The 19,458-nt window shown below is 26.2% G+C and overlaps 3 protein-coding genes across 3 annotated transcripts; 2 read left to right on the top strand and 1 right to left on the bottom strand.

Annotated features, from left to right (window-relative positions):
• The first annotated feature begins 161 nt into the window (after positions 1-161).
• Positions 162-10,194, top strand: LOC124953345 (phospholipid-transporting ATPase ABCA1-like). Its single transcript, XM_047504582.1, has 29 exons — positions 162-181; positions 248-377; positions 483-671; positions 775-875; positions 970-1,134; positions 1,195-1,411; positions 1,474-1,647; positions 1,750-2,021; positions 2,109-2,198; positions 2,281-2,440; positions 2,513-2,664; positions 2,741-2,896; positions 2,979-3,050; positions 3,302-3,591; positions 3,686-3,786; positions 3,848-3,960; positions 4,027-4,103; positions 4,180-4,381; positions 4,471-4,662; positions 5,187-5,466; positions 5,568-5,693; positions 5,772-5,978; positions 6,053-6,313; positions 6,463-6,566; positions 6,630-6,773; positions 6,988-7,135; positions 9,273-9,483; positions 9,590-9,809; positions 9,919-10,194. Exons 2-29 carry the CDS (start codon positions 257-259, stop codon positions 10,177-10,179), a joined length of 4,806 nt encoding a protein of 1,601 aa, XP_047360538.1. The 5' UTR covers positions 162-181; positions 248-256; the 3' UTR covers positions 10,180-10,194.
• On the bottom strand, positions 9,515-13,123 carry LOC124953346 (protein PFC0760c-like). The gene is made up of 4 exons (XM_047504584.1): positions 12,866-13,123; positions 12,217-12,674; positions 11,791-12,135; positions 9,515-11,544 (listed from the first exon to the last, which is right to left on the bottom strand). The coding sequence occupies exons 1-4, from the start codon at positions 12,963-12,965 to the stop codon at positions 10,324-10,326; spliced, it is 2,124 nt and encodes a 707-aa protein (XP_047360540.1). The 5' UTR covers positions 12,966-13,123; the 3' UTR covers positions 9,515-10,323.
• A 537-nt stretch (positions 13,124-13,660) lies between these two features.
• LOC124953293 (kinesin-like protein costa) lies at positions 13,661-18,315 on the top strand. The gene is made up of 2 exons (XM_047504470.1): positions 13,661-13,905; positions 14,068-18,315. The coding sequence occupies exon 2, from the start codon at positions 14,315-14,317 to the stop codon at positions 16,859-16,861; it is 2,547 nt and encodes an 848-aa protein (XP_047360426.1). The 5' UTR covers positions 13,661-13,905; positions 14,068-14,314; the 3' UTR covers positions 16,862-18,315.
• Positions 18,316-19,458: the final 1,143 nt, after the last annotated feature.

The raw sequence follows: 19,458 nt of genomic DNA, 5'->3' as shown, positions 1-19,458 counted from the left end.
GATTACAAGATTAAGGTCGTCTAAACCAAATAATTTTTTTACAAAATGGAGAATTCTCTTTTGGAAAGATATACTTATAAGAAAGCATAGCATAATCATCACCATTTTGGAAATTGTAATACCTATTATTTTTTGTTTACAAATTCGATTGATATTCCAACCATTACCTCTTCATATAAAGGTTCGATATATCTCATAATTTCTTTTTTTATAATTAACTAAATTTTTATTTATTATACCATTGAAGGAATTAGATATGTATACGAAAAAGGACATAATTGATAAATTACCACATGATGTAGAATATTGGTATGCGCCACAAAATGATTTTACCGACGATTTGATGTCACGTTCTTCACGTATACTCAATATAAAAAGTATACTTTTTATATAGAATAATAATCATAATAATAAACATGAATATTTTATTATTTTAAAAATTATTCGTAAAGCTATTAGATTTTACATTCTTTTCTTCATAGTACAACCAGCTGACAGTGAAAAGAGTCTTATTATGTTGCATTATTCAAAAAATATATCTACTAAAGCATTATGGGCAATCTTTGAAGTAAACAAAGATGGACGACCGAATACTTTAAATTACAAAATTCGTTCCTCAGAAATCGGCGAAAGTAAACTTATGATGCACGATGAAGAACCGTCTTATAAAGGTGAAATCTCAATTTTTTTTTTTTTAAATTTCGTTCATTGGATCTACGATAGTACTGTTGGTCAACCATTAAAAGAAATCTATTTTTACCTATCTTAACTTAGATCCTTACATCTGGACCGGTTTCATGGCATTTCAAATGGCAATTGAAAATTCTTTTATCGATATATGGAAAAATTCACAAATTTCTCCTATAGGAGAAAACGTATGTATTTTTATAATATTTCTGACTTATTAGGTTCATAACAATTATTAATTAATTGATAAACAAAGTTTCATTCTAACCTCTTACTTTATAGTTGACAATAACTCGTTATCCTTATTATAAGATTGATTTTCTTATAATACAAAGTATCGTTTATCCGAATATTAATGTTATTTATTACATGACTGTGATAGCTTTTCTTCTTTTACCAATGGCAAGTCTGCAGAAAATGATTCACGACAAAGAAACTGGTTTCAGAGTGAGTTTTGAGAATTTTATAATGATTATTATAAAAGAATAACTTTCTTTTATTTTTTAGGGTCTTATGAGATTAACAAATATGTCATTTACCGTCATGTATCTCGGTTGGTTAAATTATTTGATGATTTCTTGTCTGCCAGTCGGAATAGCATGTACCATATTACTCTATCCAATATTCATGAATTCTTATTTAATAACGATTTTTCTTTTTATTACCATGTATATTATTCTCTCGACATTAGTTGTCTTTGCTGTTGGAACTTTCTTTCGATATTGTAAGTCATATTATCATTTAAAAGAGAATTTATCAATCAACAAGAATCAAATATCTTAACAGCAATGAAAGCGATATTGATATCACTCTCAATTTGGATATTCCTATCTTATTTTACTATTGTTCTGGATCAATTCTTGGTAACAGCTTCTCTGACCTGGCATATTGTATCGTTGATTTTACCACATAGTGGTTTACTTTATGGAATTATGGCATTCGCATCTGGAGCAGAAATTGGTAATAATATAATAATAAAAAAAATATTTAATTATAAATGAAATTATAATATTTATTAAAGTTTCAAGAATATTGTTAATTTTATTTGTTCTTCTATATCAGATAAATATTTATTAAATTCATTGAAAGAATTTTTAATTATCAATGGAACTCAGTCATACATTAATTTATCATCCCCAATATCGACAAGGGAAATCTCTGAGACAACAAACAATGAATACGAAATTATTTATATAAAAGAGAAAATATCTATTAATATAGTTTTGATATCTTGGATTCTGCATATTATTTTTTGGTTATCTCTTACAATATATTTAGATAACATTAATCCTGGTCAATATTGGAGTGCTAAACCATGGTACTTTTTATGTAAGGTAGAACAAATTATATACATTATCTGAAACTTCATAACACTATTTGTTTACTCATTATTAATTTAATGTATAATTTTGTCACATTAGAGAGCTCATCCAAAAAATATATATTACAAGTATAAATTACGAGGTTCCACAAATTGGTCAGCTGTGGAAAGAATCCCATCCTTCATAAAGGTATTTATAAAGCATACAATATGATATAAAAATATTTAGAAAAATTCCTTGTCATAACTAAAGTTTTCTCGTATTAAAATAGTTATCAATCTTAGTACGATGTGCCACTAAAAAATTCGGTACATTTGGCAATAGTTCTACAATTCTGAACGAAGTTACCATTGACTTTTATCAAAATGAATTCAGTGTAATACTTGGAAACAATGGTTCTGGAAAGAGCACTCTATTAAAACTTATAACAGGTAATAGTTTATAAATATTTAGCTAATAAAACCTTGATCCTACAGAGTATATACTCTATTTAATACATATAGGAATATATAGTCTTACGGGTGGTGGTATTTATGTGCAAGGAAGAGATTTCAATGAGGATATAAATATCACTAATTTCTTTGGTTACTGCCCTCAAGAGAATATTTTAGTCAATTATATGACAACTGTTGAGCATCTCTACATATTTGGAATGGTAAATATATTTTGTATATATCTGTATTAATCATATTTTCTTTCTAAGAATTAATATTTTAATTAATTTTGAACAGATGAAAGGAATGACATATAAAGATGCTTATGCCAATGCGTTGGAATTATTAAAAAAGCTTAGATTAGAGTCTGTGAAGAATAAAAAATTAAAAGATTTATCTAATGGCATGCAAAGACGTATTTGTCTGGGAATGGCCTTAATTGGAGAGTCTCAAGTATTCAGGAAAAAGAAATTAATGATTAATTTCTAAAGTATTAATCACATTAATTGATATCAATTTTGTGATATTATTTAAGATACTAATATTGGATGAGCCAGCTAATGGAGTTGATTCGGAAGACAGAAGACAAATTTGGGATTTGCTATCGGTAAGCAAATCCTATATACAGATTGGCTTTCACTTATATTACGTGATAGTGGTAACTGTAGGACATCAAAAGAACGAAAACGATATTAATGGCAACTAATTCTATGGAAGCAACAGATATTTTAGCGGATAGGATAGCAATTATTACAAATGGAATAATCGAATGTTATGGTTCAAAAATGTACTTAAATCGACGATATGGTATATAGATTATTTTATTTATTATCTTTTTATAAATATTTTTTCAGATTGATAACGTCAAGAGCAATTTTATCGAATTATCGTATTTTTATAGGGATTGGATACATTTTAAGTTTAGTGGTACATGAAAATTATAACCTAAACCTTCTGCAAACAGAAATACAAAAATTTTCTTCCGAAGTAATCACTTTGCGAGGTATAATGGGTTTGGTAATTAGATTTGATGTACCAAGAAACAGCAGGTTTACGAAATTATTACAATATCTTAACAATAACAAGCAAAGGCTGAATATAGTCTCTGTTACTTTTACTACTGCTAGTATTGAGGGTCAGTTTCTAAGGTGTGTTGCAATATTTGTCAAAAAAGAAATAAATAAATAAATAAAATATAACAAAAAATATATAGGTTACAAACTTTGAACATGTCATTTTTAGAATAAGTCTTGCAAGTCAATTCAAAGAACGTGGTGTAAAATATCCTAGTAAAGAATATGAACTCATTGTTCAACAAAGAAGACAAAATATTTTACGAAATGGTAAAATATTTATAGGAATTCATATAATATTTATACGATGAGATCACATTTTAATTTTTAGCCAAACCTTGGGATCGACTTTCAGGAACGGTATTATGGTATCAACAAATTTTTGCTATGTTTTTTAAGAAATTTTTACATGTTACTTCATCTTGGAAATTGTATCTATTATCTGTAAGTTTCACATGTCTATCATTTTAATAAGTTTAGAAGATTTTAACTTTTATTATTTATATATAGATAAGTTTGGCTACAATCACGTTAATATTAGCTACGATGATCAACGAGCTTAGTAATTGTACAATTTTTGATACAACGTAAGTAATTTACTAAATAATCAAAATGATAAAATAAACAGTATTTCTACAGATTAATTTCTTGATGAATCAATAGGGAAAAAACGATGAGTTTAAAGGACTATGTCGATAGTAATTTTAAAACATTATATTATGCAGCCGACAGTACACTTGCTAACAAATTTCTTGTTACTCTTTACAAAACTAGTCGTTCATATAACGAGAAAGGAACATATCACGTGTTGAGAACCATCCCAGCATCAGAGATCATGACTAATCCGAATCTTCACTCTATAAAAGTTCGTACTAAATTACAATTATTTTCTATCATTTAAATATTAATATGATGATGTAAAAAGAAATGTAACATTTGATATATTATTAACAGTTCAAAGATCGTTGTTTAATGTCTGTCGATATACAATCCGATGGATCTATTGATCTTATGTATTCTTCAACTTTCGTACATAGTGGACCTGTTGCGTTAAATTTATTAAACAATGCGATACTACGTCATTATTGTGGTTCTAATAAATGTAATATTGAATTAAAGAATCATCCTTTGATCCATCCAAAGAAAGTAAGAAACGAGATTTAACTGTACTTTTTCAAAAATTATACTATTGTCCAAAATAACAGTTAAATTGTTTATCAAAAAAAAAAAAAATATATATATATTAAGTTTAAAATTAAAATATAAATAATACTTTATAATAATAAAAAGAAATAATATTTACAAGTATGATTTAAAATATAATTGTTTTAACTCCTGATGATAGGCAAGTTAGTAATACATTTATTTTACCGACACTTAATATGTTGAACATCTTTATCGATAAAATAGCATTATCGATGATACTTAGTGGCAATGTAAATTATCGGTAAATATTATCAATAGAAAGTTAAAAAAAGATGTTTTACTGGTAAAAATTTGTTGCAAATAATGTTATCGACTATACACAAAGTATTGCACCAGGTTTAAAATTAATAATTAAATCTATTACTACTACTACTAATAATAATAATTATAACACATATTTATAGTTTATATAAATATATATATATATATATATAACAAAAATTAATTATATTAATTTTATTTAGTGGCAGCATCAATTTGTACATTCTCGAAACATAAGAAACTGGCAGAACGCTGCAATTATCGGAACTCTATTTCTTCTCTTACCTACGATCGACTTAGGGATAAAAGAATTAAATTCATTATCAAAAATGTTGCAAATCAATACAGTAGGCGTATCGACTTTGATGTATTGGATACCTATCTATATCATAGATCTTTTGATATATATAATTACAGTATTAATTCTTGCAGCATTCTTCCTTGTTACATATAATGAAGAAATATTTCTGGTCACTGACATTGGTAATATAATTATAATTATAAATAAATATTTTATATTATATTTTATTAATATAATTTCTTTAATTTTCGTTCAAATATTTCAATTTAATAATATATTTCAGTTCAAGTACTTTATATTTTTTTGTTCTACGGTGCCTGTGCGATTCCATTCAACTATTGTATACAATTATTCACGAAGAAACAACAAAATGTTTATTTAATTGTAATATTAATAAACATTTTTGTGAGTAAGTGATCACTATTATTTATATTATTCAAAATAATTTATATTATATTTCTTAATAATTTATTAATTTTTATTATAGTATTATTATTAAATGGATTTTTTATATTTCCCATATTTTATACATTTGATCATTATGGACGATATTTATTCGAATTATTTTTGCATATTATTCCATCTTACAATCTAGCATGTGCTCTAAGTAATTATCTTATATTGAATTTATACAACAAAAAGTGTAGTAAAAATACTTGTGACACTGAAATTAGTATCGAAAACCCATGTTGTCGTGAGTACTGAAATATTATAATTATTTTTACGAAGTTTAATCAAAATTTGGTAATGTTTTGCGGATGTTTTTAGAAAACTGTGGTGAAAAAATGTGTTTTAAATCGTTAAATACCATGTTAACTAGACAGTCTGGTCAAGATTTTTTCCATTCAGTGTTTGACGATTTAATAATCATGTTATCGATGACAATCGCTTTACATTTAATATTACAAATTTTCGAAGAAGCGAATCGTTTAAAGTGGTACAGGCCTATCGTATCATATGAAAACAATAATAATACATTGGAATTAACCGTAATCAATGAAAAGAAACAAGTAGAAGAACACATGAAATGTAATTATGTTTTTAATTGTTAACATAATATGATAATGATTTAAACATGTACATAGATACACATAGCATAAATACACATACATATGCGCACACACACATAGAGACAGACACACACACACACATATAATATATATATATAATACTTTCAGTTTACAAAGAAAATCAATGTCTTCCTAAACACGTTGTGTTAGCAGCTAAAAATTTGACAAAAATATACGGCAAAGCTAAAATTGTTCAAAACGCCAATTTCAACGTAAGCATTAGAAAAGATTAGAATAATTTAAACTAATAAAAAAGCATAATAATATTCTGTTAGGTATATCAACGAGATTGTTTTGGTCTTTTGGGACTTAATGGTTCTGGAAAATCAACAATTTTTAAAATGTTAATTGGACAAACAAGAATGTCTGTTGGAAAAGCTGTTATATATGAATATGAATTTCTAAAGAATTTAGAAATGGTAAGAATCTAAATTCTAATCTCAAATTAGGTATTGATAGATATATGACAAAAAATTGTTTACTTTTTACCTATACTTATAAGTTAACGATATCTATCGTCTAACGATAACTATTCTCTAACGATAACTATCCTCTAACGAATAAGTTAACGGTCTCTATATTTCTAGTATAACAATATAGATATTTCAATAATATAAAAGAATCATTTCAAAGTTCATAGGTATGATAGGATATTGTCCGCAAGTCAATGGTTTGAACGATTTCATGACAGGAAGGCAACATTTGATATTATATGCAGCTCTTCGTGGTATACCTTCTGAAAATTTAATCGATGAAGTCAATAAATGGATAGATTTATTAGGTAATACAATTTCTAGTTCATTTTTTAATATACATATATTAAATTATAATGTTATATGTGTATATTATGTATGCTATTTAATTTTATAATTATTATAGTATATATAATTTATTTATTTAATTAACAAGGTACTATATCGGCAATACGTATCGACAAGAATCATTAAAATATTTTTTTACTGACGAATATTAGTCACAATGTTATTGATGATGTATGGAAAGTTGCCTATCATCAGGCGCGAAATTACAAATCATATAAAAAATAAAAAGTTATACAAATTTTGCTTCGTATATCCTCGATGCGTAAAAAATATGCTATATAATATATAGCATGGCGAATTCTTATAGTAGAAATACGGAAATACATTTCTATTGTACGAATACTTATTTCCCTTATTGTATATACATATATAACAGCGTTTTTTCAATCTTGTATGTTTTTCGTATGTTTATATATGTATTTTGAGATATCTGTAAATTTTCATCCTGAGTTAGTTTGAATTTCTTTATCATATCTAACCCAATAATGAAATCTTCAAAGTTATTTCTTTCTACAATAAATACATCAACATATTCCTCTTTATCGAAAATTTTTACTTTAATGGTTACTAAACTTTTTGTTTGTGTCACACCATTGACCGTCTTTAAAAATATTTTATTTTTATCTTTTCTCTTTTTTTTTTATTTTGATTAGTCTCGAATTTATTAGAGAGACTTGGGAACCTGGGTCATATGTTCCGTTTATGTCTAACTTCTCTTCTAATACTATCTTTACTTTGATCAACGGTGTGGTTATTCGTTTTTTTGTTCCTTGCATAGGTCCACTTCTATCATTGAATTGCTTCCATTTATTCTGGCTTTCTTTCTATTTTCCTATTTAAACCAACAGGAGTCCTCTGAATGATATCTAATGCCTTTGTTTAGTTTTTCACAATTCTTACATGTTTCCTTTTCTTCAAATTTCTTCTTATTATCTTGTCTTTCCTCTTTCTTTTTTTTTAAATTGTTCTTACTAGATTTTCACATTTTTTTATTTCTTGTAGTAATTCTGTTGAGTTTCGACTATTTTCTCTGTTGTCAATTGTATTTTATCTCTTATCAATTCTGGTAATCCTGCTGCTATAAGCATTATCAGAGTCTTTGTACCGATATTGTTGTCCATATCCAGTAGTAGTTTTTCTTTCCTCATAGCATATTCCATTAGTGAACCTCCTTTATATCTGTAGGATATAGCGTATATACTTGTACTCCATCCCTTGTCTGCAAATGATTGTTTACATACAAATTTTTCGATCATGAATTTTTCCGATATACCCTTTAAATCTATTTGGTATTTTTTCTTCTGTGTGGGTTCTATTGTATTTGTTCCTACTATTTCTTCTAAATATAGATCATTAAACATTAAATTGCCATTTTCATCAAAATACGTATTGTATATTTCCTGTGTGCATTTAATCCATATTTTCCTTTCTTGGCCTCTTTGAAACTTTTTTTCATTCTCTTATAGCTTTCTGTTTTTGTTAGTTCGCTGTGGTCACTTGCAAACTTTTCATTCTCTGGCAACATATATTTTTCATTGTCCTCACTTGTGATAGAGATTATGGCAATCACGTTTGTCTTTCTGTCGCTCTCGGCGATGCCACACATTTAAATGCGAATTGTAGTTTTCTTTCCATTATAAACCAAAAATTGTCGTTTCATAATATCTCGGGGATCTATTATGTGAGATGATAAACGAAAATACGTTTCTTTGTGAACAAAGGAATAAATCTTTATTCGTTAATTAATAATTATTTACTATTTACAGTCTTACCTGTGAACAAAGAAACGACAATTCACGTTTATTATTCACATTACTTAAATTTTATTTAATATATTATCTTTTATAAAATTTCTTTGTAACCTATCGTACTATTCTCTCGTCTACGTTCTATTTCCTAATGCTCGTTTCTCTTCCAAATCTTAACTGCTCGACTTGTAGATAACAAAAGACAATAGAAGAGCGGGACATGAGAAGCGCGGCAAATCTAACTTAAGAAAGTATACTTTCTTTACACACATATATATATATATATATATATATATATATATATATATATATAAATTAAAATTATCGCCAAAACGAAATTAACTTGCAGATCTTTTGGGATTTGAAAATATGAAAATTAGAAATTGTTCCTGGGGTATACAAAGGAAGATTTCTATTCTTCAGAGTTTGATTGGTGATTTGCCATTGATACTGCTAGATGAACCATCCACGGGAATTGACGTAATTGCTAGAGAAGCTATATGTGATGTATTGTATCAGATTCGAGAGATGGGAAGATCATTGTTAATTATCACGCACAAGTATTTATATTTTTATCTGTTATTAAAAAAAAAAAAAAAAAAAAAAAAAAAGAAATTATCAATAGTTAAATGAAGTGAATATAAATAAATAAATAAATAAATTTAGTATGCAAGAAGCTGAGGCAATGTGTATTCGTGTTGGAATCTTAGTGGACGGACGATTTGTAGTAATTGATTCCTGTGAAAATTTAAAAAGAAAACATGATAATAATTTCTTTCTAACCATTAGTGTGACGCCAGTATTTCAGGATCATCAGCATTTAGTAATAATTAACAATGTCATGAACGAGGCATTTCCTGGTATTAATTTAAAAGATTTTCATTTGGTAAATAATTTAGAATTTATTTGTTTTATAAAATATACTATTATTGACAGTCATTAAGTTTTCAAATTGAGAATTATGGTTCCTTTTTTTTTTTTATTAACTCTTTTAGGGAATTATCGAGTATGAATTAGAAAGTAATATTTCACACAGCAATGTGTTCGACATATTAGAACAACTAAGACGAAGATATCCGTGGATAACAGATTTTACTATACATCAATCATCGATGGACCAAGTTTTTCTCGATTTAGCTATAAAGAATGATTCAATTATTCAAAAACAAATATTACGGAGAACAAAATTCTTGAATTTTTTGAAGCGTTTTAAACAAAGAAGCAAACCTAGAGCTTCAATTTTTACAAATTCATAAGATGTTCAAAATATATACATACATACATAAATATATATTTACATTGAATGCAATTGTGTTAATAAAAATGAACGTCATAAATTAACTCGATTTCGTTGAATAATCACATAAAAAAAAAGATCAAATGGTCACATGATCATTTCCTTATTTTTTTTTTTTTCTATTCGTTTGTTTAACATCTTTTTGTTTATTTTTTTTCATACGAATATTATGTGTTTTCTCGTCTTTCTTTTTTAATGTCTTATGTGCCAGTTCAATATCTTCCAATAATTCCTTTGTTTGTACTTCATTAAATTGTTCATCTTCGTTATCATCGGTGTTCGAAGAATTATTATCATTTTCTTTCGAAATATTTGTCATTGTTTCCTTTGATTTTATTTTCGTTGGGAAGGTTACAATCTCACTAATCTCTGAACAATGTGTATTGTATAATTTTGTTTGTACGTTGCCTGAAATCGGTGTGCTACTTAAGATTTTATCAAGATTAATTTCCGTTGTTACCATCGGAGGTTCTTTATCTTCTATCGGTACAATAGATTCTGTTATTGACTTCATAGAAAGTATCATTTTCTTATTAGATGTGTTTACATTGTACGAAGCTGTTTTATTCTTAATATCAGTTGTTTTACTTTTATCAGTTTTTTTAATATTATCTTTGAACAAATTTTCGTCTGAACATTTTGTTATCGACGAAGATCTACTTATATTTTTTTCATTAAGATTTTTTTTACCCTCTGTTGGAGTATCTGTGACAGATTTTACAGATGGTTTGTTCAAATCTTTTTTTAATTTGTTTTTACTGACTGAAATTTTTTTGTCCGCTTTGTCATCCTTCTCAGTAATATTTAAACTGCTATTTAATTCTTTCGCGAGTAATTTCGTTTGTCTGGAGATCGATTGACGTTTTGGTCTGTTTTCAATTTTTTCGCCATCCTCGATACACTTGGCGGATCTTTTAGGCGTATTTTTTCTATCAACAAATTTCTTTTTCGAATTGTTAAAAAGATTGAGTTTATCGAAATCTAAAATCGTTTCTAATTTTTCCTCATTTGCATCTGGCTTTTGTGTCGTTTTCATCGCAGCCAACTTTTTGTCCTCTTTCTTCGTATTTTTGTTTCTTTTCTTTTTTCCAATGTTTTTCAGCATTTCAGTTGAATTTAAATTTTCTTCGACATTTTTATTTTTTTTATCATTCAATTTTGATCGTTCCTCATACTCCTCCAAATTCGACGAGCATTTATCACTATTTTCGATTTCTGAATCGGTTAAATCGTTTTCGAGATTGCTTTCCGAATTTATTTTCTTTTTTTTCTTTTGATAATCTCGTTTTGTTTTTCTCAATGTACTGTCTTCATCTTGTAGAGACTGTATATCCAATAGTTATATAAAAAAAATAAAAATAAAAATAAATACATAATAATAATAATAACAATATTGATAATAATTTATATAGCATACAATTTTTGTTTTAATTTTAATTAAATAAATAAATAAACATATATGAATGTTTAATTATATTTTAACGTAATGAAAACGTTCGCAAAAAATCTACAATATGAAATAAAATAAACAAATGAATAAATAAATATATATATATGTGTATATATGTACCATCGATGGCATATTATTGTTATCAGGATCCTTAAATATTTTCGGCCAATGAAAATAGCGATTATTATTAATCATTTTTTCAAATGCATCTCTTAAGTTAAGCTTTTTTAATGGTTTAAAATATTTATTTAAGTTTCGAATAATTTCTTCCGACAAAGGTTTATCGTCCCTTTGTTCAGTGCTTATTACATATGGAAATGTTTCATTAAATTTATAGGCCATAAACAGAGTAACGTTATATGTTTCACTAAGTTCGATCAATTGTAATTCTGACATATGTAAGTGAATTCGTGTGTATCCAAGACAGGTGTCTATGGAACAGTTTATTACATCTCCGAGAAAATTCTAAACACAAAGACCCATTGTTACTTTCATAATTATTGATTAAATAAATTAAAAAAAAAAAATGTTTCGATTATACATAACCTTTAAATCATAGTATTGTTTTCGACGATAAATATAACAATCGATGTAATGTTTGCAACATTTTAAAAATGATTTCAAATTATTCGGATTATCCAATGGATATTTTGATAAAATATCATTCAAATCGATCGACAAAGGCATCACCCATTTTCCTAATTTATATTGATTATCAATTTGCAAAATTTCTATGGAAAATAAAGAATTACTCGTCACTTTATCTCCTGCTGAGAATTCTATCACAATTGGCTTATCAGATTTGACACAGTAAATTCCAGCAAATCTGTATAAATCATTTCTCAAATTAATGTTCGTATATTTGTTTTTTATTGAAATTGAAGATGAATTCAAAACATGTCTACAATAATCCAATTGTTTGTTCAATCCGGTTGTCGCCGATGATTGTTCGATTATTTCTTTTTCTAATTGTTTTTTTAATGCCTTAACTTCAAGGATATCACCTGTCAAAGGACATCATTTTTATTTTTTTAAATATGTTTCCAACACTTCTATAAATTTATTATTATTATTATTATTATTATTATTATTATTATTATTACTATTACAACTACTATTATTATTACTTGAGATTATTTTTTCTGAAATTCTCTTTTTTCTTAAATTTGAATTAAAAAAATTGTTACTGTTTTACCTTCAGTAGTTAGTTCAGGTAAAGGTTTCCGAAATTCCTCCGAAGATTGATCATTAGTATTTTTTTTATTAAATGTATTGTCTATTTCATTATCCGACATTATTGTTTAAAATAATAAATTTATTATTAATTTACGAGATTTTCATCAATGTAATTAGAATGAATTGAAGGCACATAAATAGAACGCACTTTATTTAATATTTATGGGCTATCTTTTTATTATAAAATTGTAAAATCAATAAATCTATATCTCTTCATAAGCATCTTCTAATCTACTATTTCGATTAATATTACAATCGATTTCCTTATATATATATATATATATATACTTTGACCTTTTAAACTTCAAAACACAAAACAAATTGACATTCAAAACTAAAAAAAAAACAAGTAATAATAGAAATAAACTTTTAATAAATTTTATAAGTTCTAATTCAAGATTTATATATTACAAAGTAAAAAATTAATAAACGTTCGATAAATATATATATATATATATATATATATATATATATATATATATATACGAATTAATTAACGATAATTCGATAAATATATATATTTTTTTATATTTGTTAGTTTATTAAACAAATAGAAATTTATCGCTAGCAATAAGTTAATTTTCTTTCTACATTATTCTACGACATTTTTCGTTTTTCGGTTATATCAATTTTGAATAAATTTAATATCGAAAAGGAATAATAAAAATTAAATTCTTTTAAATAATAATTATATTTGAAAAATAATATTATTTTTCAAATATCTGATTAAACGACTAATCAACAAGAAATATTAATCAAGATGGCAGCAACGAATGTGAACAAATGACAGCTAGCACCTGCCACTACTGTACGTTATAAAATTTACTATCATCCATAGGTGGCTGTAACTACGTTAAAGTATTTTACAAAATATAAATTAATGTAAACATTTTGTATAAATTTAATTTTATGGAACGTATACAAGAATAATAAATTTATTCGTTCCTCTATATCATATACTTAAACTTTGGGTTAAGTTAATAGGTTAGAAATTTATAGGTAAGTTAACTTCCACTTATTTCTTTATGCTTATGCTAATATTTTTGACTCAAATGGTGGAAATCATTCTACGAATTCTTTTTTTTTTTTATATTTAATATAATAGAAAAGTATGATGACTCTCTTTTATAAATTTTCTTTCTTTCTTTGTTTATATCACAGAATGCTGGGAAAATTGAATACAAATTAAATGTATATTTGTGTGTATGTGAATTCTTTTGGAACGAGAAAAAAATATGTAACTGTTCGAAAAAAAGTTGCTTATCAAATTCAATCGTTAACATTTTAATGTAAGTACTACAATAAGTAATACGACATTAAGACGAATTATTATTTCTTGCATTATCATATAATACTATTACACATGTGATTATTTTATTTGATTGAAATATTTGAAAAATTCATCAAAATGATACATTACGGACCTTGGATTCATCAACAAGCTATCTTAGATAACCATCAGTATTATGCTCCATATATCACTGTGATGCCACAATTTCAACATCGTAATCAAGAACAACAAGATTTGGATGAAGAAGAAAGCGAACAAACTGGAGATGAAACGCATGATACAATGACTTCTGCTACATCAGGAGAACGCAGTTCTAGTGCTGATCTTTTCAGATTACAATTCGCAGCAACGCAATGGTCTAAGTTAGTTTCTAATGCGGAAGGATTATTTAATAAACTTATGACAAGTAATATCTTACCACATACAGAACAAGATCAAATTGAGCAATGGCTTTGTATGAAACAGGAATATGAAGAATGTATTACCAATGACGATGCAACTAGTTTACATGGTTTTCCTGAAAATACAAGAAAATCTTTAGAAAGAATCGAAGAGGTAACAGAAACAGATGAGAAAACAGACGAATCTATAAATAGAGCAGAATTGAAAAATAATTCGAATAGTTCATCAGTCACTGATAGTGATATATCAGAGCCTGAAGAAGACGATGAGGATGAGGACGATCATAGCGATGTAAGCTCAGAAAGTCCAGACTTTTTAGAAAAGCTCGATGAATGTATGAATAAATTAAAAATGGATACAGATACAATTGTTGAGTCCAAGAAAGATGTATTTAGAGAAATGAACATAGAAATCATTCCAAATATGATAAAATCTATAAATACGAATAATAATTACGTTTCCTTAGCGAAACCGATTCCTGCTAGAAATCCAAATTCCAGACGAAATTCTATGCTTCCAGGTTCCGAAATGTGTAATGAAGTACTAGCTTTTAATGATAATTTTAAACCATATCAAAATCATATGCTTAATAAAAAAGCCACTCAATTCACTGATACTAATATCTTTGACAATTATGAATCTGTAACACATGGTAATGAAAATCTCACTGTTCAAAATGATAACTCTCCAGATTTATTAATAGATGCTCTTAAAACTACAGATGTGCCAGAACCAATCAAAGAATTAAAATCATTAACATTAAATAATGAAGCTAAGCAAACACAGGTCAGAAAAATTCAGTCAGATTTAGATGGAGCTCATAAACGTATCGAAGAATTGCAAACGACTATAAAGATCAAAGAACGTTTTATTGCAGATATGATAAAAAATTCTGATGCTAGAGCAAGTGCAAAATATAGATTTCAAAGAAAATGGAGTAAACTAGAGGAAGAATATTACAATACTAGATCTCAATTAGCACAAGCAGAAAATGCATCTATATATAAAGATTCTGAAGAAAAGTCAGCTCATAAAAAGGAAATTGAGTTATATAAAAATATGGCAATACATTATGAAAAAAGATTAATGGACATTGAAATGATAAAACAAATTGCTGGCGATTCGGCTAAGAAAGTTTTGGAACTTGAAAGTTCATTGAATACATCTAAAAAACAAATGGAAAAATTGAAAAAGCAATTGAAAAAGGAGGAAGAACGAAAAAGAGCATTAGAAGAAGAATTGGCAGAAGATCAGAAAAAGATTCGTGAATTGGAAGAGAAATATAATCTAACTGCGTCCAAGTTAAAAGAAATGCAATCAGAGAGTGAAGATGAAAAGAATAATACTAAATTAAAAACTGATTGTTCTGAGAAGAAGAAAAATTTACAAGACGTAAGTGCTAGAATATCTCATCTTGATCATGTCTTAAAAGAAAAATCAATGGATTTGGAGAGAACAGCAGATACGGATGAGAAGGAAGCACTTCGTCATGAAATTCGAAATTTAAGACGTACGAGAGATTGCCTAGTCGATGAGAAATGTGATCTGGATGAAAAATTTCAAAAAGAAAAGACTTTAAGTACAGTCGAAGAACGACAACTGTTAGAATGTGGAGAAACAATCGAAGCGATCGATGCTATGATAGAGCATAAAAATGAAATGATCTGTGGACGAAAAGGTTTCGATGAAAATCAATCTCAGCGTGAAAAGGGGGAACGTATGTTGATGGAACGATTGGCGAAACTTTCCGATGGTGAAATGAGAACTTTGTTTTATAAATATTTTCTTAAGGTGATTGATCTGAAAGAAAGTTCAAAAAATTTGGAAGTCCAAAATGCTGAACTTGAAACTCATGTAGAGGCTCAAGAATGGCGTATACAAACTTTAACTAATGCTTTAAAGCAGACAAAATTAGAAGCCGAAAGGAGAATTGTATTAATGCAAAGAGAGCACGAAGAGAAATTACATTTAATGTTTAGGCATATTGCGGAGGAAACAAGTAGTTCAGGACATGAGAGATTAGATAAGGATTCTGAATTAGCGAAATATAAAAGAGAGAATCGAACTTTAAGAAAACGATTAGCAGATGTTGAAGCTTTGCTTAAAGGTCCAACAGCACCACGTACGGCAAGTCCAGCAAGAATTCCACAGCAAGGATTGAAACAAATTGCTGCTGCTGGTCGTCCTATAACCAAAGTAACTAGGCAACGTAATAAACTCATAATACAAAAAACTACTGACTGTGACAAGAGAAAACAGTGAGTTTTATTTAGTTATTTATGTTTTTTTATTTATATAAAAAAAGAATTTATTTCCTTTTTGTTATATATTTAACATGGATTTTTTTCTATGAAAATTAGTAAAAATTGAGATGAGAAATTAACCCTTTATACTAATATTTGTCTTCTTATAATTAATCGTTTATCATTTTGTTTACATGTAGTAATAAGTCATAAATTATGGCAATGTGTTAATATAAAAAAAAAACCAAATGTATGCAAAGTAAAGACAAAAATGTGTAAAGGATTAATTCTATTATTCAAATACCGTAGCATATATTAGATAAGTTTAGCATTTACTTTCTGAGCTATATATAATATTGTGAATTAAAATATTAAAGAAAAAAACATATATATATTATGTAATCTTCACAAATTAGATGTTTTCCCAGCTAAATATAACTTTCTAAAATATATTGTTTCATCACATTAATATTTGTTTTATTAAAATACATTACATAGGTTCATGATTATTCATTATTAATGTTAAAAACAATTTTATTTTGTAAAACTATGTAAAAGATAAGAATTATAAAATTGTGCAGCATTGCAATTATTTAATTAGACAAAAATAATTTGAAGATTGTAAAATTTTTTCCAGATTGTAAAATTCTTTTCTGTTAATGTAAAAATGGAATACTTATATTAAGTTCAACTTGTTAAAAGACATTGTCATAATTACGTGTATAATATGAATTAATAATTCAATTATTATTACATAAGGTTTAGTAGAAATTCATTATATATAAATATTATATGTAAAGAGTTTAAGTCGAATGCATGTTACGACTTACTGTATGTTTATATTATACAAATAGAATATGCACCGTATACATACACCTGCGGAAATTTAAATCCATAATTTGTAGAACACAAGATGTATAATTCTGTAAGCTATAATAACTTTTGAATCTCATTTATTATAGTATTTATATGAATTTCATATAATTGATTGATTAATTATTTGTTTATATATATGTATATTTAAAATTGTCGTTAAGTGCAGAACATATTTTCTATACCATTGAAAAATACTTTTTATTCCAGAGTGACATAATAACACAAAAGTAAATAATATATAGATTATGCAGATATAAAAAATAAAAAGGAAACATGTTATAAATAGAAAAATGTAATGTTACTTACTACACTACTGTATTTTAACAAATTCTAACCTATTTCAGTTGTTATAATTTATTGTAATTTTTGTAAATAAAAATTCATGTTATATTATAAATTTAATAGAATAATTCTTTCAGAAAAGAAAATTACTATTACTTATAAGTAAATAATGTTTACCTCATTATTTTTTATTTATTAATATGATGTAACTAATATTATAAATATAATTACTCGATTTACTCAAAGACCGATACGATCGATTATGGGGTTCGGAATCGATACTTTATAAGGATTGAAAAAAATGTTTTTATGTAATATAAGCTTTATGGTTTTTGTTTTTTTTTCTTTTTTTTTCCTTTTTTTTCCTTTTTTTTTTTTTTTTTTTTTTTTTTTTATAATAAAGATTAAATTTATACATATATAGAGATATAATAATATTTAACCGGAAGTGACTACGTGAAATTTACTTAATAGTTTTACAATACGTTTGTATGTAAAAAATACTTTCTATACTATTGAATTTACACATATTGCTTTTTTTATTAATATGTACAATATAAGAACAAAAGTGTGTAAATGTCATTACTGCAACCCTGAAATGGCATTGAATGATGAAAAAATATGTAAACAATAAATTGAATAGTATCTATTATTATTTTATACATAGTCTCTATATAGAAAATTGCAAATTAAATTAACTGATCGAATTCACTGTTAATTTATAACATTAAATTGATTTCAACAGAGTTGAATCAATTATATACCATTTCTGAGTTAATTTAATAATAATACTTTTTATTATTATTAAAATACAAGTATTAATGTAATATTTTATTTCTTTTCTAACATGAACAAGCCACTTTTATTTAAAAATTTCAAAGATTTTAATTATGCAAAAATCCATTATACAACCTACGTATTGGCAATTTTAAATATTATTTCCTCGAATACATACGTGTGTGTGCGTGCGCTAGCACGCGCGTTGTGTATATGTAAAATATATATATATATATATATACAACTCTATGGAAAAAATTAAAAAATTTTTTAAATAATTTAATATCTTCGAAACCTTGTTAATAACATTATATATCTAATAAGGTGTATTGAAAAATAATGAATACTACATTTTAATTCTTCGAAGTGACTTGTTCATTTCCATAATTTCTTAAATCGGATAAGAATTTTTCTGAAACACTAATTACAAAAATTAATATTTTCTTAGTAAGTATTCTTATATATATTTTTTCTTTCTGATACGATATTTGAAGAAATAGAATAAAAATATTTAAAATTGATGGAAATGTATAGAATATTATCAAATAATGACTACACACAGAGTAGTATTTTGATATTAGTAGAATATTAATTTGGATGAAAATTAAATGAATATTTCTAATAGTTTTATAAATTCCATTACACATTGTGTACTGATATTTTGAGCATATAACAAAGATC

Source organism: Vespa velutina, chromosome 12 (assembly GCF_912470025.1).
Source record: "Vespa velutina chromosome 12, iVesVel2.1, whole genome shotgun sequence".
Taxonomy (NCBI): Eukaryota; Metazoa; Arthropoda; class Insecta; order Hymenoptera; family Vespidae; genus Vespa; species Vespa velutina.
The sequence above is the reverse complement of the archived record's forward strand: the minus strand, read 5'-3'. Positions and strand labels throughout refer to the sequence as shown.